At 44.6% G+C, this 26,034-nt stretch overlaps 2 protein-coding genes across 3 annotated transcripts; one reads left to right on the forward strand and one right to left on the reverse strand.

The window, feature by feature from the left end:
• Nucleotides 1-7,779: 7,779 nt before the first annotated feature.
• LOC104014678 (interleukin-17A) lies at nt 7,780-9,618 on the forward strand. 2 transcript variants are annotated; one of them, XM_009467352.2, is made up of 3 exons: nt 7,780-7,840; nt 8,402-8,646; nt 9,371-9,618. In XM_009467352.2, the coding sequence occupies exons 1-3, from the start codon at nt 7,814-7,816 to the stop codon at nt 9,606-9,608; spliced, it is 510 nt and encodes a 169-aa protein (XP_009465627.1). In that variant the 5' UTR covers nt 7,780-7,813; the 3' UTR covers nt 9,609-9,618. The 2 variants fall into 2 exon arrangements, with proteins under 2 accessions (XP_009465627.1, XP_087632216.1); XM_087776090.1 differs by lacking the exon at nt 7,780-7,840 and having other exon boundaries at nt 8,391-8,646.
• A 7,345-nt stretch (nt 9,619-16,963) lies between these two features.
• Nucleotides 16,964-19,150, reverse strand: LOC104014679 (interleukin-17F). Its single transcript, XM_009467353.2, has 3 exons — nt 19,005-19,150; nt 17,811-18,055; nt 16,964-17,201 (listed from the first exon to the last, which is right to left on the reverse strand). Exons 1-3 carry the CDS (start codon nt 19,029-19,031, stop codon nt 16,964-16,966), a joined length of 510 nt encoding a protein of 169 aa, XP_009465628.1. The 5' UTR covers nt 19,032-19,150.
• Between the last annotated feature and the right edge of the window lie 6,884 nt (nt 19,151-26,034).

The following is a 26,034-nucleotide window of genomic DNA, read 5'->3' on the forward strand; positions in this document are numbered from 1 at the left end:
CCTAGCAGCCGCCGGCTAAAGGGCTGACGTTTCGGCACATGACGCCAACCTCGCAATGCTCCATGCATGTCCCTTTCCTACAACGTCACCTTGCACCACTACCAAAACCGCGAGCTGGTTTCATGGGCTCTGTATGGTGCCCTGTACAGCGAGGACTGTTTCCACTCTGCCGAGTGGCTCAAGGAGGTAGATCTCAAACCTCATGGGCCTCATCACAGCCCAGGGCAGCAGGGAGTTCCCATGCAGATGAGAACTGAGATTGCAGGGAGGTTGCTCCTGTTTAACGACGCTGCCTCATCTTCCCTCTGCTTCGGTCCTTGTCCAGATATGGTTGAAGATTTCAGGGTCTGACTCTCATTTGTACCGTACTTTCTGTAAGCCTTCCCAAAGAAGTACACGTCATCACACCAGTTACCAATCTACAGGGCTAAATTGCATCCTCGTGGGGCGTTTGAGAGCATGAAATGAGGAATTTCAGCATCCCTTATTCTAGTATGTCTCCTCTTTTGTATCAGCCAGGAGAGTACACACAACTGTATAACCTCATGCACTGCTGAATTCCTTGTCTTGTTGTCCTGTTGAAACTAGGGATGATACACAAACTTAAAACCACAGGCTGTGCCCATGTATGAGAAATTTGTATTTGCAAATTTTAACAGCTAGCACTGATAAAACTACACAAGGAGAATTTATCTTTTTTTCCCCCAATGGTTGCTGCAAAGAACTGACTCTCAAATGTTCTCCAGACAAGTCTGCAACATGTTTTTCTCCCTGTTTGTCATAGATTTTCAGTTTTGGAAATTCTGAGTGCTTTGGTGCAGCTACTCCTAATTTACTGCAGAAACAGTCAGAAAAGAATCTGTAGCTGGCAGTGAAAGAGGCTGACAAATCTGCAGCTGGTAACTGTTTTTGAGATAAGGATGAACACACCAAGGACTTCCTGAAAATCTTCAGAATTTCCTTTGTTTCAGATAAATTTTAATTACAATTGTCCCAAAAAGGAAGAATAAAGATTTCCCAAAGGGTAGGACACAGACTGCCTGGAGATCTGACAGCAATTTTGTGCAAACAGGAGAGTTTCTCAGTGCTGCATTTGCAAAGAGGTGCCACAATCCAGCTCCCAGCCTCTTGGAGGGTCTGTGAGCTTCAGGACTTTGAAGCACTATGTAGACCACATGTCTTGAGCTTGGAGCACCACTCTGCAAGGGATGGATGGGTCAAGTGGAGATCCTCCCAAGCAAAGCAAGGAGAAAAATGAGTAAACATCTTGAAAGCCTGACCCAACAGGGAAGGGGGACAGGAAAAACTTGTCCCTGTACCCACTGGGGATGGGAAATAAACGTCTCAACCTGCAGCAAGTGAAATTTCAGATAGACATTTGGAACGTGTTGCAGGCAGGAGCTGCTGGGTGCAGGGCAGCAGCATGGACCCCAAGTCCTTCTCCCCCTGCTTCCTGCCTTTCGCTGGGGCCAAGGTGTGGGCGAGACACAGGATGCGAGCAGATAGTACAGCAAACAGAGAATTTCAAAATGAGTTCATTGTTTATATAAACCATTCTACCAGCTTGAATATGAGCCAATTTTATGCATAAAGGGTTTCTTTTTGTACAGTTTATAACTGGCTGTGAAATCATAGAATCCTAGAATGCATTGGGATGGAAGGGACCTTTAAAGGTCATTTAGTGCATCCCCCCTGCAATGAGCAGGGACATCTTCAACCAGATCAGGTTGCTCAGAGCCCCATCCAGCCTGGCCTTCAATGTTTCCAGGGATGGGGCATCTACCACCTCTCTGGGCAACGTGTTCCAGCGTTTCACCACCCTCATCGTGAAAAATTTCTTCCTGATACCTAGTCTGAATCTCCCCTCTTTTAGTTTAAAACCATTACCCTTTGTCCTATCGCTATTGGCCCTGCTAAAAAGTCTGTCCCTGTCTTTCTTATAAGCCCCCTTTAAGTACTGAAAGGCTGCAATAAGGTCTCCCTGCAGCCTTCTCTTCTCCAGGCTGAACAGCCCCAGCTCTTTCAGCCTTTCCTCATAGCAGAGGTGTTCCATCCCTCTGATCGTTTTTGTGGCCCCCCTCTGGACCTGCTCCAACAGGTCCATGTCCTTCTTGTACTGAGGACCCCCGAGCTGGACGCAGGGCTCCAGGGGGGGTCTCCTCAGAGTGGAGCAGAGGGGCAGAATCCCCTCCCTTGACTTGCTGGCCATGCTGCTGGGGATGCAGCCCAGGAGACGGTTGGCTTTCTGGGCTGCAAGAGCACATTGCCAGCTCATGTCCAGCTTTTTGTCTATCAGTACCCCCAAGTCCTTCTCGGCAGGACTGCTCTCAATCCCTTCATCCCCCAGCCTGTATTGATACTGGGAATTACCCTGACCCAGGTGCAGGACCCTGCACCTGGCCTTGTTGAACTCCATGAGGTTCACACAGGCCCACCTCTCCAGCTTGTTCAGGTCCCTCTGGATGCCATCCCATCCCTCAGGTGTGTCAGCTGCACCCCTCAGCTTGGTGTCATCTGCAAACTTGCTGAGTGTGCACTTGATCCCGCTGTCTGTGTCATTGATGAAGATATTGAACAGCACTGGCCCCAGTACGGACCCCTGAGGGACACCACTCGTCACTGCTCTCCATCTGGACATCAAGCCATTGACCATTACCCTCTGGATGCTACCATCTAGCCAATTCCTTATTCACCGAACAGTCCACCCATCAAATCCATATCCTTCCAATTTAGACAGGAGGATGTTGTGGGGGACCATGTCAAAGGCCTTACAGAAGTCCAGATAGATGACATCTGTAGCTCTTCCCTTGACCACTGATGTAGTTACTCCATCATAGAAGGCGACTAGGTTGGTCAGGCAAAATGTATTATAGAATCATAAAATTGTTAAGGTTGGAAAGGACCTCTGAGATCATCAAGTGAAGCCATGAAAATAAAGCATTGACAGAGAGATCTTTTATTGATAACAAAGCTATTTGGTCATTAACATCATTGATAACCACAAAAACAAATGAGGAGATACATTAAATCATTTGTGCTCAAGGAAGATCTTTACCACCTCTAATGATCTGGTTTCAGCCTAGATCCCCTCTCATCAGCCAGTCGTTGCATTTCTCAAATTTCCCTTTACATGCAGACAAGTACCTTGTGTTGGCCAGAAGATATCATCCCTTCCATTACGTGTTAGGTGCTAATTTAGCCCAGCTTTACAACGAACCCTTGGGCACTACGACAGCACAAGTAGTGGTACTGCTGCTGATCAGGATCCGGCTATAATCTGAGCAGTCATATCCTGCACCCACCTCCTGGCGGCATAAAGCCCCTCTCCACTTACCTGGACTACATTACAGTTACATATTAATCATCTATTAATTACTACAGAGCAGGCATAAAATTCCTGCTTCTCATTAAGTCCAACTCATATATCTGGAAACCCTCTTTTTCCCCTGTCTCTCCAAACAGCAATCAAAAAGATGAATTGTGTGGTCTACTTCCTTTATGTTGACTTTCCAGTTACTGGGTATCTATTAGATATCAGTCATGTAACAGACATATCAACTACCGTCATCAACCGCAGCTGATGAATAACTGTGGTATAGATTTGGCTGCGTTTGGAAAATTTAGGCATGCGGTAGGAGATGATAATTTCTACTGCAGCCGCTGGGGAGGAAAAGTAGAGGCGTTTAATAGAGGAAAAATGTTACTTTAACTTTTTTTCTCATGTTTCCTATACAAAGATGAAAGGGTGTGAGGTCAGATTTAACCAGTTTGAAGAGGACCTCTGGATGTCTCTGGTCCAACCATCCACTCAGAGCAGTGGTTTAAACTAAACTCAAATTAAACTTTAGTGTTTAATCAGGGTGATCAGAGCCTTGCCCCATGATGTTCTGAGTTTCTCTCAGATAGCCACTGGCCTCAGGCTCAGTCTAATCATTGATCTCCTAGAAATTACCTCCACAATGCACAGTGGGCCATGCAATGCTTGTATGTAAGAGGAAGAGTGTTGCCCTAGCTTATAGGGATTTATAACAATATGTAATCAAGAGGAAGAAAATGCATTCTCTCCAACAAGAAAAAAAAAAGTAATTATTTCTCTACATATAAATAGAAAAGCTCCTTATTTTCCAAAAGTAGCATAAACTTAACTGATAGTGATTGGAAAAAAAAAAAAAATGTTTGAAGTATTTGGAGGTATCTGCCATTTCTCTTTTAGTTTACTGCAAGCTCAGTCAGGACAGCAGAGCTCTGGCACTGACTCACACTGTGACTTTGAGGGGAGAAAGTGTCATCAAGGCCCGTACACTCAGATTTGGGTGCCTGAAGGATCTCAGCTGGGTAAAGTACTTAAGTAGCAACCTAATCTCAAGAAAGCTTTCACCAGAGGCAAGAGAAGGGCTAGGTTTGGTTTCAAAAGGCTTTAGATAATCTTTATTTTTTTTGTTTCAATAGGCTTTTATTAGTGTCCCCGTTTTCAGATCTCCCAGTAACTGCAGTTGCCGTTGAATGCAGAGTTAGTTGTTTCTTGCTTAAGTTGATTTTAATAGAAAGTCACAGCACATACAGCTCTGCAATATCAAGGTGTTTTCTAGGGCACTTACCCACAATACTATACACATAGGTTATGAAAACAGTTGGGTTTTAAGTCCTTACACATGAAAATAGGAAAAGCACAAAATATAGTCCTTTTTGCTTATAGAAATGAAACTGTTAGTTAAGAGAGAGCTAAGTGCCAGAACAAAACAAATGCCATGTAATAAATTCTAAATCTAATGGAAAAACTCATGTTGAATTTTTCTTTTGACTTCAGACCAGGAAGAATTGAAAAATAAGTATTTGGAACTCAGAAAAAATCTTGGAATCAGAAATCTGAGAGTTTTGTTTGCATAATTCAGACTTGTTGGAAGCATTTCAAGAGGTATATTTTCTCCTGAGACCCTCTCATCTTGCCTATGACAATTGCAAATGAATGCGTTCATGGCTCAAAATTAAACCATGGAAAGTTTTTTTTATTTTCACCATTGCAATGTTGCGTTACATTAGCCATGTTTGAATGTTTAACTATTCACCTTTCAAGTACTGAGGTAACCAAAACTACTGACACATTTAGAGTAGACAAGCCTGGATTTAGGGTCAGGCTGGTTGAACCTGACCTTCTGCTACCTTGCAGGCTTTTGAAATCTTTCTTGCTTCTAAAATTGGAAGTTTAACTGACCCGCTTTGAATGGATATTTCAGTAAATGGCATTAGAGAAAACCCCTTCTGAGGGAACCATTTCCTTTAACCTGTACTTCTCTAACTCTAAGAGGGAAACTGAATTGTACATTTAACTTTTCAAGCATCAGCATCTTTTAAACAAGCTGATATAGGTCATGACTATCCCAGAAACTGCAAACTAAATTCTGCCCTTATTTACATCCTCCTTTGGATGGTACAAGGTGAGTAAAACTTGGCCTTACATGTAAATATTAGGCAAATCTAAAAAACACACCTTATTTGCATCATTTCATCTGAAAACATCACCAAAATTAGACCTGAGAAAGTCATACATCAGCGGATCAAGGCTGTTATACTGAGTATTACTTTATGGTGCACATCCTAGCTACTTGTAACTCACTGTCAGAGCAAAGTGACGAGAGTAATTTCCTAAGAAAGACACGTTGAAGAGAAGGATAGATTGAGCGTTCACCCTTCCTTTCTGAAACATAAGCCCCTTCTTCAGGAATCTCTCTGAAATTCAGCCTACGAGAAGCATCAACATTCTTATGTCTGTCCATCACCTACCTACTCTCCAAACAGTTTCTCAGGTACCTTATTAGAAAGATAGTGTAGCTGGTTTATTATATCTCATAGTTCATTACGATCAGCATAATTGCCTGACAAGCTGCTGCCTGAGAGGTTTGAGCCTACCCCTCTCTCTATGTGTCAGGTTTTGTAGCACTCTGGGTGGAGAGTCTTTCCTTGCGTCGTGTTGAGTTGTCCTAATTAGTTTTGCCATGAAGTATTTGCTGGGGAGAAGACGACGACTCCATAGGCTAGTTGTTGGGATATTTGCCTGGGAGAGGCATCAAGTTTCTAGTTCCTGGTCCAGTATCTGCTTTATGCAAAATTTTCATATCCCTACTTTGCTGCTGGCTAGCATAACTGTAGAGCTCTGACAGGAGGATATTGAATGATGCCACAGAAGCACCCTGTCCCAGAACATCCCATACATCCCAGTAACCAAAATACTTACTAGAGGGCTGTTGATTTAAATCTCTGAAAGCAGAGGAGTGGAATAAATACAGACATCCCTCCTTGCGGGAAAGGTCTCTTTCAGGGTCAAGGCCACAGCTGTTAATGAGCTGTTAATGAGCTCATCAAGACATCTGCCTAAGACGAACAAAACTTGAGGCAGTTGCTATCAGCCAGAGCAGCAACAGTGACCCAAAGTCAAAAGAGGGCACAGCTTTGAAGCAGCCCAACCTCTCCAGGTCCACAGACCCCTTAAAATATCTTAGTGAAAATCTAGAAAAATACCCCTGAAAGGGAGAAACGGATCCTGACTGTCGCCATGTCACATGGGGTCTGTCCACTTGAACACATAAATTTAAATATTGCACGTTTAAATACTAACATGGCAGGGTACATCACAGCTGCAGTATATTGGTCTTACAAGGATGGAGAGACAGCAGGGTGGGAGTAGGAGCTACATGGGATCATTGATCACTGTCACCCAGGACACAGGGCTGGGACACATAATGCCTTGGGGCTACACAATGTAAGGCATTTTAGCTCCCAGTATCTTCAAGTGTAGCATGCTATCACCTATATACCAGGGAGGAGTTGCCTGCAGTTCCTTCCAGTTTTCCTGCCTACAGGAGTATCTCACAGCCTTCACGAGGTTTCTCTTGAACCACTCTGTCCCCTCCCTAACTTAGGAACTGGAGGTTTAACTACATCCATCACACTTTCCAGACCCCTTTCCTTAGGATCAAAGCCCTGTCTCATAGCACAAGAGCCTGAAGTGAAATGAAAAGGTGGCAAGCTCAAAACCAATGTTCATGGGGTTTTTTTCCCAGATGGAGAATGACTGAATTTGGGAACTCACTATCACAAAGCTCTCTGATCAAAACCGACAGATCACACCTGAGGTGTAGACATGAATAAAAATAGCCTGATTCAGACTAGGAAATTTGAGAAAAATACAGGAGCCTGAGAAGGAACCTGGATCCCTAGACACCAAGGCAAGTGACAGAACATGGGAAGTATGGAGAGCAATTGGATGGCAGCCAGCTGTCCAATATCTGTCTAATTCAGGATGAAAAGATATCAGCCCGACCCAGGAGCAAACAGATACAGTCTGGCAGTGACAGTGACATTAGTGGTTTTGATATCTACAGCATCCCAAGTCAAGACCGTGAAGCGCATCAACTTATATTTGACTAGATGACGACTCTAGTCCCAATTTAAAACTGTGCACTTTGCACTTGCTTACTGCGGTGCGAGCCAATTTTTTGGTGGTTTTCTAATATCATCATTGAGTTTTGTTACTACTTGAGTGACATGGCTAAAATAGTGACATCATCTACAGATCTAAGAAAGGGTGAGCCCATATCCTGTCTTCCACCTGCGTTAATGGAATATATATGTATACACTTTTTAATTTAAGTTATGGTCAGAAACCACAGTTAAGGTTGGGAAAAACCCACCTACTCCACACTAACTAGGACAGCTCAGAAGCCCTTATAAAAAGTCCAGCAGCAAATGTGCCCAGACACCTTCAGTTCGACAGAGCCCAGCACAAGTATCAGCCGCAGAAAGAGAAGGAAGGAAGATGTCTCCGATCCTTTGTGCTTCTCTGGTAAGAACTTGCTTTGTGTTTCTTTTCCTCCAATTTGACAGAAACATATTTGAATTTTAATAGATGACTGTCAGGACCCACCTTTAAAATTCTTGTTTAAATCATTAATAATTGAAAATAACTAAAATGGGAGACTGCTAAATAGCACCAGCATGGGGCAGCAATGAGACTGTGCAGGTATGTTAGGGAATGGGGCTACTGCCACATACTCTGAAGTCAAGAAATACATTAAAACTAAACCTTAGAGTGTCTTTTTGTTGTTATATCCTTTCTGCTATCTCCTGTATTATATTGTTTTGTATAATTGAAATCTTTTTATCACCAAATTACAGCTGAGTGTATACCATACCTGTCAGCACTGTAAGAGTTAGTTAATGAAAGCAAGAGTGGCTGTGATATATGGCACATTTTCGCCTAATTGCTCCAACTTACAGTACGGGCTTTAACTACCAGCTAGGCTGACTGTGGATGGATTTCCCAGCCGCACAGAAGAGTCGTTAGGTGTGCTGTGTTACAGAAGCTGTACCTGCATTGGGTCCTAAATACATCAATTGTCTTCAGTTCAGATCACTGCTCTTAATGGTGTTGGCCATGCTGTCAGCCAGCAGTTCTGCCTACGGAAAGGTGATACAGCCTGGACTCAAGCCGGAGAGCCTCTTCAAGCAAGCATATGCTGGATGCCTGACCCAAAAAGACCCAAAATTCCCTCAAACTGTGAGAGTCAACATAAGCATCAGCAACATGAACCAGGACACCAAAATGACTCTTGATGTCAGCAGCCGCTCTCTGGCTCCGTGGGATTACAGGTATGATCTCTGTCCTTATGGCCTAGAAATACACTGACTGCAATGGTCAAGACTAATGCAGAGACTATGCCCACATCTTTAGTATCAGTGAAGCACTGTTGTGAGATTTTGGAAATATGAGGGTAGCCACAGTCCATATGATCCATATAAACACAGAGCAAAAGCATGGTCTAGGTGAACATACAGAAGGCAAAGCAAATTACTTTTGTAATTTAATTAATTTATTTGTATATTGGGACAAGCTTTATCTTCAAAAGCATTCTTCATCTAAGAGATCATCAAAAAGACCTCAGAGGGCTAACTTTGCACCAAATTCAATGGTGGTTTAATAACATCAGCAGCAGGCCCTAAGAACATTTCATGTTTTGGAGGGAAACTGAAGGTCTTTGGGTCCGTTAGTCAATCTGACTTGTTGGGAACCTCAAACAATTTCTAATCGGTCTTTCAAAGTCAGTGCCTATTTGAAGCAAGTTCTTTGCAAAGGTAGTTGCATACAGTCCTGGCATGCTTGTCTTTTACACTTAAAAACTTGCAGTATTTACTTACTTACACTTTCTTTACACTTAAAAACCTACAGTAGTGGAGGGACTACTGCCCCTTTATAGGCAATCTCCTAGGAGGTGCAGGTTCCTGAGCTAGGAGCCCGTAGTGACCCATACCATCATGACTCCGGAGAAGCAGAAGCATTTCCATTTCAAATACTTCCTTTCACGTCAACTTACAGGATCGATGAGGACCACAACCGTTTCCCCCAAGTGATTGCTGATGCCAAGTGCCGCCACTCCAGGTGTGTGAATTCAGATGGGCAGCTGGACCACAGCGTCAACTCCGTCCCCATCAAACGGGAGATCCTCGTCCTCCGGAGGGAGCAGAAGGGCTGCCAGCAATCATACCGGTTGGAGAAGAAAATAATCACTGTGGGCTGCACATGTGTCACCCCCTTGATCCGACACCAGGCTTAAAGGCAGCCAGTAGTGCATGGGCAGGGAGCCACGGAGGAAAGCTTCCTTGCCTAACAGCAGTGAAATGAAGGAGCCTGATTCAGTCTCCACAAAACTGAATCAAGCTATAATGCTTAGCTAGAATTTATCAGAATATATTAAAAATGAAGAAGTCTCACTTTAAAAAAAAAAATTATTTTCCCCAAAAATCTTGAACTGTGTAAATTCAGAATCCAGACACCTTCATGTGTCAGGCTGAAAATGTAATGAAAACTCTTTACACATCTTTAGTTTACACTTTGAAATGTTTATTTATGTAATTCTATTTATGCTGGTGGAAAAGTTAGTAATAATGTATCTGTTTATTTATCTTGTGTAATAAAAAAATAATAAATAACTCTGTGGTATTCTCCTTTCTTTCTGAAGAAGACTTTTTGATAAGGCAAGAAATCACTTAACTCAATTATGACCATATAAGAGATTTGCATGATGCTAAATCCTAAAATTCTCTTAATAACATCTAGCTCTGCTGCAGTAGAACATAAAGCCCATGGAAAGTTAGGGCTTGTGTCGTTAGCACCATTTTAGTGATAGAGACACTAAGATACCTGGAGGAAAATAATTTACCAAGTGACACTCAATAGATTCACATTAAGGACAGACTAGCAAAAAAAGCAGTGGGTAGCTACCCAGTTATCCACCTAATTAACCAATTGGAAAGGACTTTGTAAAGATAGGTTCAACACAACACTTTGAATGCTTCTTTGGGGGAAAAGAAACTCCCTTCTCTAAAATGGCGAGTGTGTCTCCACTGCTAAGTTTTAACTTTGGTCCGACGCTGTCTAGAATTTCACTCAAACCCATTTCAGCACATTTTCTGTGGAACAGGGTCACTACCTGGCTACACGAGCAAAAGCGCATGAGTGAGTCAGGTGGATAATTGAAGCAATTAACCGCATATTGCTAACTGCAATCGTGATTTTCTCCATGCTCAAGTCCTTCCAATAAGTTTGCTGCCGGCAGTTAGTGCTTCAAATATAGAGCACACTGACACAGCACTTCTACCACGGTTGCGATGGGACTTGCGTAGGTGGATAACTAGCACTGCAGGTGGGTTTATTTAAAGCATGCTTGGGTTAAAAGTGCTCAGATGAAAATGTTCCATGTTTCAAAAGGCAGGCTGGTTTGTGAAGATACGGATGTTTTGTTTGCTGCCGTCTCGGGGAGGTGTGACCCTTCTCAGGCACTCGCAAAATGCCATCAGCAAATGCAACAGCAAATACAGAACTTCTAGAGAAGCAGAGTTCAGGGATGCAAGCCCCTAATGAGAGGCAAGGTCCTTTCAGGTGAAAGCATCTTGTCTGGATCCAGCTGTGCTAACTGGAGATGTGATCATCACAACTTTTGCTGCTGAGGCTTATTCCCTCCAGCTGTGCCAGTGAGCCTAAACCCTCCCTAATCTACTCCAGGCAAAATCAGGTGGATCAGCTTGTAACCTAAGCTCACAGCACAGCCACAGGTTTCATACCATCCCGTGACGTAGCAGATACACACTGGTTCAAGGAAACAATGATTAACTCTGAGTAATCACAACATCTGCAATCACAACAGTGAACTCCTGTCCACACCTTTAGTTACCTTCAAAGACTGATATAACTTTGCCCATACGTAAGTATCCAGCAGTATATGTGATCCTAACTTAGCTTGTTTCCTACCTTGTCTCCAACTAGGTCTCCTTAAGGTCTCCTGCAGGTCCTGAAGTTCACCCAGCTAGCTGTCCCAAGAATATTAAGCATAGGAACAGACTGACAAAAAAAAAAAAAACATCAAGGAACACTCATCCTTTGAGGTTTTCAAGGAGTTAAATAAATATCAGTCCAGGAAGACTGAAATAGAGCTGACTGCCTTGTCCATTAGATAACCTCTTAACGTCCTACCACTTGCTGTGGAAGGAGCTTTGGCAAATTGTCTGCAGCAGCCCAAGTAACTTCTAACAGTTAAAATTACAGTAAGTCCCACCCTTTATTACCTGGTAGTGATGTGCAGTTAGCTGGAGTTGGCACATGAGTAACGGAGACTAGTTAGCAATGCTGAGAGAGCGCTACTAGGTGGAAAAAGTCAGAACTAGGTCAACAAGAGATGACGCAGTTGGAGTACCAAAATGCCGACAGCTTTCTGCTGACAGGCTGCAAAGATACTCTGATCCCCCTTCCAGCAGCACCATTCTTCCTTGGACCATTTACCAACCCAATGAAATCTGTTCCTTAGGACACAACCATTTTTTTATTTACTTGGCCTCATGCCAACTTCATGCTCAGCTCTGCAAGCTGCTTGGGTGTTGTACATGTTCCTGCAGAAGCATTTAATAGTATGATTGCCTGGATTCATTTGGCCTGAGGACTATTTTCTTTCCTACTGCAAGTTCTCTTGTAACTCCAGGCATCATGAGCTAAGAGGTCTTCCTTCTCATTGCTGTGTTCAGCTAATAAGGTGCAGCATAATTCCAAATCAATGCACCCTGCCATGAGGTCACCTAATCAGTGCCTGTGTTTCTCTGGGCCAACGTTCATGACTACAGTCAATAATGATCACGATAGGAGACCAAAGAGCGTAGGACCTCTCTTTCACCCTTGCACAGCTCTTATCAGTTTGAGGTTCAACAGATAAAGCTTGCTTTTTCTTGTTTTGGAGTTTCAGTGCAAATTCCTGCTTATTTGATGTCCTTAAATGATATCATCATGTGGTGGAGGGGGGGGAATTGTCGCAAAACCCTCTTCAACACAAAAGTTTCCAGTTCAGCACTGCTCCCTGTCTCAGTTTCATGCCAGTTTGCAAAATCTGAGCCACAGTGGCTTAGCAGCCAGCTTGCTTGGCAACCTGTGAGTAAAATCCAGCAGAAAGGGAAGGCTGAGACGGGATTTCTGTGGCAAATGGTCAGATAACCATGCTCATCATTGCCAGTTATCAAAGCAAGCTGGACAAATACCTGATGCCTGTAAAAGGTGATACAGGTTCGACTGGCAAGCCTTACAATGTGAACGAGGCCAGGAGTATGAATTCCAGAAGTCTGAAATAAAAAGCAAACCTAAAAAAATTATAGGGGCAAGTTAGAGAGAAGATAAACCATCTCTATTCATTTACTGGAACAAGGATCCTTGATCATGATACAAACATATTGTGTTTATTAAGAATGCAGATAAAACAGAAACACGACTCTTTGTACTGGTAAAACCACCAAAACTCACTCACAGAAATCTATGCCCAGAAAACAGTATTTTGAGTAGAGCCTACTCAGTCCGTGACCCCCAAAGGGCATCAAACATATTTTTAATCTTTTGTTGAAGTTACAGAAAAAGGTGAAAAAAATGAGCTAGTTTTCTGAAGGAAAACAAGAAAAAAAGACAAAGAAATGTTACACAGAAGGCAGGAATGGATTTATCTGAAGAGCTGAGGACTTGAAGCTGCTACTGCTATCCAGCCCTGGAAGTATGGAGGATATTTAACAAAGATGGAAAATGTTTGAGTAGCAAAGACAGAAAGCATGGTTTGTTTCTGGTGCTGAGCCTGGCTGGCATCTTCTCAGCTCCTGAAAGCCAGCACCAGCACACAGTCCCATTCCCACCAACAGCTCTGAGCTTACCAAATAGTAAGACAGACATTTTAAGCAGGGGGTTTTTTTGTCACCACCTTGTAAAGTACTGTAGAAGATGCAGACTTGGCCCACATGCCTAGACTCTTCTTAAGCACAACGTTAGAAATAATATCAGAGAGAAAAGAAGAGGAAGGAGGGTAAGGAGACAAGAGGAGTTGAAGGTAAGTCTCATATTTTACCCCATGATGGTGATGTGGGCACAGGTTTCTGGTTTGATTTGTCAGGCCGTCTCCCAGGACAGCCAGAAATCACAGCTGATATGGAAACTCCCCTCATCATCTATACCCATCATGTCGGCACCAAACCACAGATCCCCAAAGGACTGACCGGCAAATCTCTCATCCCTCAAAGTTTTGTCTGTTAGGTCTAACTCTCAACAAGCCATGTCAACTTCTGGGTTTTCAAGTCATTGCTATTCTGGCTTACCAAACACAACATAAACAGTTCCTGGCTTGTTTCAACCTTTGCATTCTTTGTATATTTAATTTCTGTGCACTTTTAAAAGCAATGATTTTGTGGAACAGGCTGACCTGGTCTGTAGTCCCTTTGAACACCCCCAGGAGCATCTGCCTGTTGTCAAGGGTCCAAAGAAGCCTGACTCACACCTGCAGGCCAATACATCCACAGGTCACAGCACAGCTCTGTGGAATCTACCCCAGACATCTACCGAGGCATCTACGCAGGCTCACATCACTGCTGTGCCTCCCAGCCCATGCTAATGCAGGGGTGTCTGCAGCATGCTCCCTCCAACCTCCCATGAGAGCTGCTACACAGCAGGATCCCTGCTTGAACTGCCAGAACAGGCACAGCCAAAGGGAGGAGTGCGCAAGGGGACAGGGAAAGGAGGTTAGAGAGAGGCAAGCAGAAGAGGGAAGGAATAGGAAAGGCCACGAGGCTCAGATACCAACCTGTGACCATAGGTTGCTTAGCCCAGCAGGTTACAAGAAGACACTGTGGGACTGCCACTACACCTACAGCTGTGTCTTCTCCTCCTGGCAAAACAACCGAGTCCCTGAAGGCTGCTCTAAGCTACATTTCAGAGCCAGAGGTGCCCCACTGGGCATTCAGGGGTTGGGTCCGTTGCTGCAAGTGGAACAAAAACAAGCAAAGCCTTTTGCAAAGGCTGGTCCTCAGCTGTGAACTGTACTTGCTCTTGGTGGTGATATGACTGTGCTGTTTACAAGAAGCATAAACTCGTTTGCCGTGTTCTTAGATTGCTGGGAATGAAAGCCAACCACCTACCTTATCACATAAGCCAGCACCTAAAAAATAACCAGACTCATATTTACAACCAACTGCACTCTAAGAATGATGCCATTAGAAGGAAATAAGCCTTGTCGCTCGTTTTATTTAGAAACAATCCCCATCTACAAGTGCATGCCTTACTGAGAGGTGTGTGGTTTGCAGTTGGTCTCGCTGGCTGCAAAACCTCATGACCCATGGGTGAGACTTCCTTAATTAGTTACCTTTGCATTTTCTTAATTAGCTACTTCATAATTCATCCAGTTAGAACAACTCTTAAGCTAAGCTGATGGCTGTTTAAGAGCATCAACACAGGAGCTTACACCCATTTAGCTGCCAATGCCAAAGTAATTATGTCTGAAGAGAGAAATGTAGGTTAGTTTTCTCCCTGCAAAACAAGTGAGGACAACCCCACGGGCTAGGTTTATCGAGAGGGAGAGAAATAGGTCAGGAGTAAGAACCGGGGTGTGCAGCGTACGATTTCCTGGTCAGCGGTTACTGTAAGAGGAGAGCTAGTGTTACACAAGAGCGCGCAGAAGACGCCTCCATGGGTTTGCGCTCCACCACATGAAGAGCTTGGTGGTCATAATGAAACAGCTGCTGCCACAAATGAGTACAAATGCTTGTAACTGAATGCGATGATTCCCCCACCTGGTTACCCATGGTTTGTTGAACTGGCTCCCAGTGACCCGCGGGGCAGGGAATACACCCAACTCGACAAACAAGCACCAAAGGAGTCATCTGGACCCAACGACTTGTCTGACTTACCCGGAGGAGGAAACCCAGGGTCTGTTTGCACCAGGTGTATCTAATTTAAAGTAGCTTCTGTGCAGCGGAAATAAAATAAGAGAATGCTTGCACACGGGTTTACCCTGGTTTAAATGCAGGTGAACAAGGAAATACAGTCTTAAAATCTCCACCAGCAGAAACCAAAGTCAGAGGTCTGAGAATCTGGCTCAGCTCTGGATGAAACATGAGTTATGCCAAAAAAACCCAACACTGCAGCAATCTGATAAAATAACAAATAGTGAGTCTTGCTAGGCTGTGCTCCTTGCGTACCTAAGGGAGACAAAGGCAATTTCTCCTTTCCTAAGTTAGGACACCTCAGCTGAACAGGCAATCCTGCCCTGAAGGTGTTTATTCCTTGTTGTCTTGATGTGGAGGGATCCCCATCCACCACTTTAAGCCCAGCATCTAATATTTGGCTGGTTAAAGAGCAGTGAGATGAAACCATCTTTGCACATTTCCCTGCATTCCTGCTCAGCCAGCCATCCAGCTGGTGGAGGAGAAGGTTGCTTATAAGGATAACATCTTGTCTGGAAGAGGACAGGACAGGCCTTTCCCAGTTCGTATGAACCAGGCTAGACCCCCGTTCCAAATTTTGGCTACAGCCCTACAATACAATGTCTCCCACCTCTTTTCGCACCATCCCTAGAGACCATCCCCAAGATCTAGAGAACCTGGGTCCATGCCAACTCCCCTAGCGCTGCCTGTGTAACCTCACTTCACCACTTTCAGCCCTTTTTTGCATCTTTTCATCTATTTAGGCTGCAGGTTCTCCTGCGCTCCCTCTTACTCATATAACTTCACCGGAAAAAGCCTGATCTTTGCTGAAATCTCTCAGTGCTACTTCAGCACAAACCCATTCTCTGTGTCTGCTTTCATTTTGAGCTACCATAAAACAGCATTCTTTTAAATAAAATACAATTTTTATTCAATGGATAAGTTATTGAATAAATACAGGTAAACATTTACCATTTTTTGATACTCTGAGCACATACAAACCCATAAATACAGTCATAAATAGAAGTCATAAATAGAAATATAAAGACTCATTAGTTCTTTGCCATTTTAACAGGCAATGCAAGTGGACTTAATTCTCTCCCAAAATGCTCTGGAATAAGTCAGCCGCTGCTCCCCATGGAGCAGCAGTGACACAAACCCAGAGTGCAATGAAAAAAATCAAGCCTAGTGGCACTTATGTCAGATTTACACTAAAAATACGCTAGTGAGCAGGGATGGCCAGAGAAGGAAAAGGGGTTAGGGGATGAGGAAGGGAGGGAGAAGGTGCAGGAGTAGGGATTTTTTGTGGCAGTGCTGGTTAACAGGTATACATTAGGGCAATTTACTGCTGAGAACAACTTGTGAAACTATAATTCATTTGATTCACCAAACTGATATAAGCCACAATGAAAAAAAAAAAGCACTGCTTTACCCCCTCCCTGCTTGGTGTCACAAACAAAACTTTTCTTCCATCCCCCTCTCTCCCCTCCATCACTAGCTACCGGCAATTCCCATTCTAAAATCCATAAATGAACAACAGCAAGAATCAGTACTTTCAGGAGGTAATTTGCTCAGATTTGGAAAGGAAATGTCATGTTGGATTCCTGGGATGCAAGGTGGGTGACTGTGGGATTTCTCCAGAGGGATGTTGGTAGGAGACATTTCTTCTTCCCAGTGCTGTCTCCCCTACTAATTCCTCCTAGGATTGGTGGTGGATGACTGGAGTGGCACACGTGCAGCCCACAGTGATGACTTTCTTCTCCAGGCGGTAGGTGGGCAGGCAGCCCTGCTGCTCCCGCCGGAGGACGAGGATCTCCTGTTGGATGGGGACGGAGTTGAGGCTGTGGTCCTCCTGCCCCAGTGAGTTCACGCAGCCGGAGAGGCGGCACTTGGCATCAGCAATCACCTGGGGGAAGCGGTTGGGGTCCTCATCGAGCCTGGGGATGGGGACATAAAAGGGTTTTATGCACTTGCACAACACAGTTTGGCAGGATCTTCTTGTTTATCTCCATGAAAGGCCCTTACTATTTACCTGTGTATCCTCATTATGAGACAAGGTCAAAGAATTTCCCCATCCTCAGAGTTTTTAGAATGATTTCCCAGAAATGGAATCAATTTTGGGAGGGTAATACTGCCATATCATTCTTTAGGAGTTGATGAATGGAGTGAAACTGGGTAAAATATAGAACTGATCACAAGTGGACTATTCATTTTTGTTTGGTTTGGTTTTAATTTCAGCGTTCAAAAACTTAGTTCAGTTAGGAAAAAGTAAAATTACAATGTACTGACATTTGTCTTTTGCTAGAGGAATAATTATTTGACAAAGATTGACAAGATGATTAGAGACCATTCCAATGATGTCCCCTTCCACTGCAAACAGTTTCTTTTGGAGAAATCTCACCCAACATAAAAACGAAAGCGTGTCTCAAGAAGTGTTTGCAATATTCACAGAACTCTAGGCACATGCTGAGAACCAGCCATCATTCAGCACAAAAAAACCCTGTGTAGCACAGCTATTGCAATTTAGATAACAACTAAACAGTTACCTGTAATCCCAAGGAGCAAGAGACCGGTTCCTGACATCATGGACCATCCTAAAGGCATGATCTGAATGGCTGATACGAATATCAACTTTCACCGTTGTAGGGAATTTGAGATCCTTTTGGTTCAGGCAGCCTTCACTAAGCTTCACAGAGCCACCGTTCTTGCTGGATCGACGATGAACTACCATCCCGCGGGGTGAGCTCCTTACAGTGAGTGCTAAGACCAGCACCAAAAGCAGTGATCTGAACTGGGAGAGAGAACGGTGCCATTGGCTCAGTTCAGTCAAGAGAGAGAGAGCACAAAGAGCCAAATCTTGACTAGACTGGGCCATCAATGGACCATATAACTAGCAAGAGGAAAAGGATGCAGAACATAAGTCCTATCTGAATTCCTTCATTGCTGTGAATCAGCACGGGGCAGTGGCTGATCTTCATACTTATATTTGGGTGAGGCGGGCCAGCATGAGCAAAGAGCGCAATGGTGTTAACACTCATCACAACAGATGCTAAACTCTGATTCAAATTCTGTTTCATAGTTGGCTCTGCACCAAGAGGAGCATCTCTCCAACAAGCTATGAAAAGTCATCCTCCGCAGTCAAACAGCAATGTTTTACAATCTACAAGATGGGGTAAGGACTCGGCTGACCCCATGCCTAAGCTTAGAAATCTAGTAAGCAATATGCTTTCTCAGGACAGGAAAGGTTGGCCACACAGCAGCCATCTGCTGGAAACAACCCTTTTCTCGATGAAATCTGAGATTCTCAGGCCATTTCCATGAGCTACGGTTTTAGGAAAAGAAGACAGATAAATGCAAAGCTTTTAATAAAGGCACAAGAGTTGACAGCGCTGCAAATACTACCCAGGCTGAAATTTAAATGCACAGACATTCACTTCACGGTGACCTTTCAGCAATTTTGATAGCATGTTGTCTGAGAAAAGGACTGTCTCTCCCAATCCCACATCAGCAGTACTGGCCTTACAGATAAATAATGGACAGTCCATTGCCTCCTTGTCACTCAAGCACCAAACCCACTTGGCTCAGAACAGAAAGCTGTATCAGACAGACTTAGCATCCCATTCAGCTCCCACTAAGACCAAGAAGGGTTGCTTGTCGATAACAGCATCATGGGATCTGCATTCTGCTTTTTCTCTTGCAGCAAATGTATCTTAACACTTACACCAAATATAAGTACTTACCACTGCAGCGTAGCTGGCAAAAGCCATGGCAACCTCTCTGCTGCTTTAGGTGGATGCACACGGTGACAGAGCACAGAAGTTCTCCTTCTCCAAGACCTCTTCCACTCTGTGTGTGTCTCAAAGCCAGCTGTGGTCTCCTTTTTATAATGAAGTTCAACCACTACCATCCTTTCCATTGCAGCATATAGCTGGCTTACCTGACCCGAGGTTAGGAGCTGATATTTCATTTTTTAGCCCACTTCCTTCCTCTACCTCCAGAAAGGGGAGGGCAGATACTATGTCGTCAGGATCCCAAATCAGCCAATACAGTTTATTCAGGCAGATAAAGAGATAAGGGAAGAAAAGGAGAAAAAAAATTTGTTCAGGCAGCTTTTTTTTTTTCCCCTTCCCACCCCCTCTTTCTAATATTAGTGTTCTCTCACCACAAACACATCTGTGGATGCACTTCCACATGCCTCACACAAACCAAACGGCAGAGATCAGCAAGCTGCAAAGTCAGGCACCCAACAAGGCTTTCAAAATGAGGACAGGACATGCAACTTCACGGTTTAACCTCCCTTTGCTTCAATTGCACAATCCGCCCCCACCTCATCTTGGGGATCCCTGTGTCCTGCAGTGACTGGGCAGGGGAAGAGTAGATGCCCAGGGGAAGTCCTCCTGGGGGACCTCAGGGCACCAGTAGCTGGGATGCCTTCCCCACTCATTGCTGAGATCCTGTGTTGACATGTTCTGGAGAGCTTTTTGAAAAACTCATGCATGCCCTATGAGGGCCCTGAGGGCCTTGGCCAGCATCACCATGGGTTTCCCTCCACAGCCCATCACCAGGAGCCCCATTTTGGTTCAGCTTTGGGCCTCCATTCTCTGCTTGAGCTATGCTGTAGGAGTGCTGGTTTCCTGCCCCTTCTCTGGCCTTGTCTACTGGATGGACCTTGGAGTGGCATTTCTCCTGGATGGACTCCTTGGACATACGTGGTAGACCAGCTCCATGGCCATACCATTATGCATTTTGCCTAGGTCTCCTCTGAGTGCCAGGGGGGCTGGAGAAAATATAAATAATATTTAAACAGGTTTTTTCTCATATTAAAGTGCCTGAAAGGGCTGTATCACCACCACCAGTGCAGTGACTCTAGATGGTGATGGCACAGCAATGTGTTATGGTGTGGGGGCAGCTGGAAGCATAGGACCCACTGCAACAGCACCAAAGCAAACTCACATGGAGTTAGTATCCTGGCAAGCAACTGGGAGTGTCTTTGGATGATCCCGTGAAAATCCCACCAAACTTGATAAAATTACAAATGTTTATAAAGCTTCAGCATGCAGAATGTAAGGGCTTGGCAGAATTTAGCAGCTAAAGTCTGGATGGGTTTAATTGCTTCTTAAGGATTTTCCCAATGTGCTTTTTCCTCTGCTGTGTCAGCATATCACACCTGTTCAGTAAAATATACATTTACCCCTTAGAGCGATGAGAAGGTAATGCTGTCCTTGTTCGGCGTTGCCAAATCCAGTAGCCCCAAATTCAAACCCAGGAGAGGTGAAGCTGCTACACCTCTATGCCCCTACGTCCCTCCAGTAGTGAAGCTGAGCAGAAGTTTCCAACAGGCGCACACACACACACATATGCAACACGTGTATAACATACATGCATATGCAGATGTCAAGCCACATGGATCAACACGGGCAAAAAATATCACTCAAGCAATCACGTACAGGACCAATGGCCTTATCTTGTTCCCCTCTCTGGCTGATCAGGATGAAAGCCTGTTAGTGGAAAATAGGTAAAAATATATACTTACGTACATACAAGATGGATCTCACCAGTTATTTGCCTTAGACCATCTCTCCGCTAGCTGCTCCTGGATCCCCCAGTCTCCCCATTGCTTCCTGCACAGACACAAACACAAACCAGTGGGTCTCCTCAGCAGCTGCTCCAGACTGAAGACCATACCAGTAGCCAACCCCCAGAATCCCACAATCTCTCCAGCAGCTGGTCTGGACCTCCCAGTATCCCCAGCAGCCAATTTGCAGACCCTTTGGTCTCTCCAGCATCCTGCCCAGACTTATGGCTTCTTCAATACCTGGAGCTAGTCCAGCTTGATGTCTTCAGCATTTCCACACTCACATACATACTTACACAATATGCACACACACCGGACCTCCAGTTGCTGGCCCTTAGACCTTGCAGCACTTGCATTTAGGAGAGAGAGTGAAAGAACACTAAAAAAACAAAACAAAACAAAAAATAAGCAACAAAAAACCTAAGAATAGGATTTAATAAGAAGACAGGGCACACTGGGGTGATCAGGCAGAGAACTCAGCCAGCCAAGCATACCAACTACCATCCCACTTACGTGTGATCAGCCCCTATCATCCCTCCTCTCATTTTCTTGTTTGCTCCTCACTGATCCACCCTGATCCTTTCCTTTCCCCAGCTTTGCCCCTTCCCCTAAACATCCCATAACAAGTCTTGCACAAAATGCTCTTCGCAGCATACCATAATGAGTCCCATACCCCTGTAGACAGCAAGGTGCTGTGGGGAATGGATGTACCCCATTGACTTGTCTGGTGGGTCTCACATCTGGACTTGGGCTGACCATCCTCCTTGGACAGCCCTGAAAGAGCCAGGTCAGGGGCTCTGTTGGCACAACATTATTTGGGTTCCTCCACCTGGTACTGCTCCTCTGCTCCTTTGTGTTCGTGGAAAATAATGGCTCTTAATCACACAAACTAACAATCTCCATTTTATAATTAGAGGAGAGAGGCATGAAAATAAAAGGGGAGGCAGGAGCAAGGACTCTGCTCTCTGTGATCCAGCAAGGATCAGCCACAAACTGGAGGGGAAAGACCAATGCATGTACTGTCTCCCCAGAAGCACCAGCAGCTCTCTTTGGGAGTAAAAGCTAATTTTTATTGCAGAAAAAGACCATGTAACCAGTTTGATCAGCTCCTCTATGGAGAAAAGCCCCGAGAGAAGCCTTTCCCGAAGCCATGTAGCCAAGCTGGAAGGGGAGGACTGAAGCATAGGACTCTTCACACAAATTCATCTTCAGTCCTCCATAAAATCAACAGATTCATGGCATTTTCAGTCCTCCAGAAAATCAGGAGCCTCTTACAGATTCATGACATTTTCAAATGAGAAGGGACTAATCTGGTCCCTGCAATATCACCTCTCTTGACTAATACCGGCAGAAATCTTCAACTGATGCTTTATGCCACTGCAGGATGTTGTCATGATTTTGTGGTCTGGTTCAACTGACAGTTCAGAGACCAACAACTCATCTCACGTAAATATTTCGTATTTCAGGTTACTAAGTTCACCTGAGGTAATATGAATTTTGTGACACATATTCCTATTCTGACTGTTCACATCTATATATCCACGAATGCATATACTGAGACACGGAGTGTGGAAGACCAGGAGAGGGTAGAATTACCAGAAATCCTCTTTTATAGCCCAGAAACTGACCCCCTTTTTTTCCCCTGAGTGCTCGCAGTGAAAGGAAAAGGGCATTGCCAAGAAAATAGTTTGGATTTTGCAGGTACAGGGTTAAGTGGAAACTGTTACGTGCGATGAAGCAATGATGTTATCACGCCAAATGCTAGGTTATTAGCCCTGACCACCAGTTTCCACTCACATCTGCTGTCTTCAGTGGCTTATAACTTTAGCAAGGATTCCCTTTTTGACCTGAAATTTCCTATGACTGAATTTCTCTTGAGTTGAAGTTCGCTGAAAATTTTATCTAAAAGAGGTCACCTGATATGAATTATTACAAGGGAGGAAAAAATATCTCAAAAAGCTTTCACTCTCGTGTTGCAAGGGCTTGGAGCAGGGATGTGGACTTGGAAATCAAAGAGAAGTTCTAATTTCTGCAAGAACTCTTCTACACTTGAGTTACTACAAAGAAAACCACTGTTTGCACTGCAGGATTCATTACACACTTAGGTTAAGGTTTTCATAACACTGCAGGAGCTTCAGGCATAAGACATGCCTGATTTCAGATAGGGCTTGGATGCCACAGCCTTCTAAGCTCCTCTGAGCTTTTCGGCTCACAGGAGGCACCTGTACCACCTCCAAGGAAACATGGAATTAAACCTCCAGAGCAGAGAAACCAAAACTACTCCAATGCCTTTGAACCTAGAGGAACAAACACTGGACACTCAACCATGACCTGCATTTCACTGACTTTGCTACTGGGCAAAGCAAGCGCTGTTTCTCAGCTGTATCTCTGCAAGTATTCATAGCTGGTAGTAACGCTTTGATGACATGATCATCTTCTGCTTTGGAAGCAGGTGCCCTGCCATGAGGGAGGGAGGGGGAGACTAGATATGGCTGGAATCCTAATAAATTAACAGGATTTACCTGGAAGTAATGTTTCTCAAGCATCCTCTGCCCTACCACCACCTACCTGTCCCATGGATGGGGGGTCCATCAGACCCAGTGTCAGTGTCTGCATCCCAGCAAGCTACCATGATTTCTGCTATGAGAATAGGCAGCCTTTTGGGGGCAGTTGTCTCAGCCAGCTCAGCTGAAGCACATCAGAGAACCTTCCATACCTTGCAGCAGAAAAGGAGATAATGGGGCTGAAATTGCAACCCCTGAAATCTCCAGATGCCAGGGCCAAAATAAATATTTCAGAGCTGAGCTCAGCAGGTCAGCTGAAGCACAAGTACAGGGCAGGGCTCGTACCTCCAGCAGCTTACTCCGGCCTCGCTGGCCACCCCAGGTTTTTTCCTTCATGACATGTGACACCATAAAATCACCTACCTTCTGAGAGCTGACTGTATGCATCCATGCTTACCCCCGGCAGGGTTTGCTGACAGCGCTTTACCACGCCGACAAGACTCATGACCAAGTTGCAGACCACAGCCGAAAGACACGAACTGGAAAGACCAAATTTTGAAGGGAAACATAGCTGGCCGAGCATGCAGCAAAAACCTCTGCACGGGGCTGTCAGCATGTGCTGCTCCAGCATGACAGCAACCGCAACTCTGTGTCACCGCTGCTGGCCCTCAGAGGGGACCGGTGGCACCTCTGGGCTCCCTCTACGGGTGATGGGCAAACCTCAATTTTGGCTGCCAACCTTGGCTCGGCTTCACACATTGGCCAGAGCTGTGGGTTGAGTAGGAAGCAGGGATTTGTTGGTGCCAATGGTGCCGGCGTAAGGATTTCACCTCTAGTCCCTGCAGCCTGGGTGCTCACCCATCTCACAACAGGCAGATAAATAGGGCGTTTAATTTCTAGCATCAATAGCCCCGCAGAGAGCAGGGGGACTAAGGGCTTAAGAAATACAATACTAAGGTGCAGTCTTTTAAATAAGGCACCAGGGAAATGCCTGGGCGCATGACCCAACATTGCATCCGCACCGCTGGTGCATGACCAAGCCCTGGTGGCAGGACAGATGAGCTGGGTGATGGGTGATGTGCGAGGGCACCAGCGGGCAGGCTCTTTGGATCAGGTCACCCAACCTTAAACATCCAGAACTGGGGCTCCTGTTCTCACTCCCATAGAAGGGATGAGACCAGGTAAATTATTAGGGCCATGGCTTGAGAGGAGGCAACAGGGAATGTATGAGTCTACATGCTTTGGTTGCGCAAGTTGGAGTCCCTAAATCATTATTTTTATTACCTGTGATCTTTAATCTCAAAATGAGCATGATGTCCCTCAATAGAGGCTGCACACTCCCCATTTTCCAGTGGGAGCTGAAGTTTATGCTCTCACCTATTTTGCAGGATTCATCTAAAAGCTCAGGTGCTGGTCTTGGTCACGCTGACATGATCAGCCTTGTTATCTGACTCTTTCCCACCAAGATACGTTTTAGTCAGCACATTATCAAGGCTATTCTGGGGAAAGCCCAGCTACCTCTTGCTCACATACAGGCCCTTCCTTCAATGATGTAGGTTGCATTTGTATTCACACTCTGTACACTGCTGCCTGGTAGGTCTTCCACATAGGTCAAGCCACAAAGACACAGAGGTACCCGGCCTCCTTTGCTTTCAGATCCACTAGGTCCAAGCCCTTCTTAGCATATGGCGTTTTGGAATGGCATCACATAGCCAAACTAGAGGGTTACAGAAACACCACATACTTTTGTACCCTGAACACTGTTTCCCCCATGTATTACAGGAAATTGGGCTGGAAGGGATCTTGGAAAGGAGCTTAGTGCATCTGTGGCCTCTTGCTCAGCCCCAGTGTAGCAGCACCTCTACTTGAATCATTCCTGATCAGTGACTGCCTAACCTATTCCTGAAGACCTGCATGTTAGAATTAAGCTCATTATTCTCTTCTGTGGCCAAGGAAAAAAGCTTATTTCTTTCTTTTTTGAAACTACCATGTCTTTTAGTCTCTACAACATTTTATACATCCCGATATATCGCGTTCTTGACACCAACATGACACTTATTGGGTAATATTTATCTTGTGATCCACTTGCTCAATAACAAGTCTCTTCCTAAAGGACTATTCTCTCCCCATCAGCCTCCAGTCTCTCACTAAGGCAGATGATTTTCCCTACTTTAGTTCAAAGGTTTATACACATCTTGATTGAACTGGATACTATTTATTTCATATTATTTCCTCAGTTCCAACTTCGTCTTTTGAATGCTCACGGCCCTCCTCAACTGGCCATCACCTGCCAATATTAGTAGGAAGATATTCTATCCCCTTACCCAGCCTGCTAATCAAAGGGGTGACCAGTGCTGGACCGAGGACAAACCCCTGTGGGAATCCTGCTCTCTTCATCCTCCCCATATCACAACTACTCTCTAAGTAGGGCTTTTCCAAGCAAGTATTCACCCACCACCTCATAATTTCATTTCTAGACCACTTTTTTAGCATGCTTATGAGAGAGTTATGTGCAACTGTATCAAAAGGCTTAATAACACCAAGATAAAACACACCTACAGTTCATTTCCTAACCACAAATCCCATTACCTGTCAAAAAGCAGCATTAGTTTGGCTTGGCATGATTTGCCTTGTAGATTTGCTATTGCTTTATTGTGATACAACTTTTGCTTGATTTTCTGTCCCTGCAGC

Source organism: Nipponia nippon, unplaced genomic scaffold (assembly GCF_047370975.1).
Source record: "Nipponia nippon isolate SJK-2023a ecotype South Korea unplaced genomic scaffold, ASM4737097v1 scaffold_4, whole genome shotgun sequence".
NCBI classification, from domain to species: Eukaryota; Metazoa; Chordata; class Aves; order Pelecaniformes; family Threskiornithidae; genus Nipponia; species Nipponia nippon.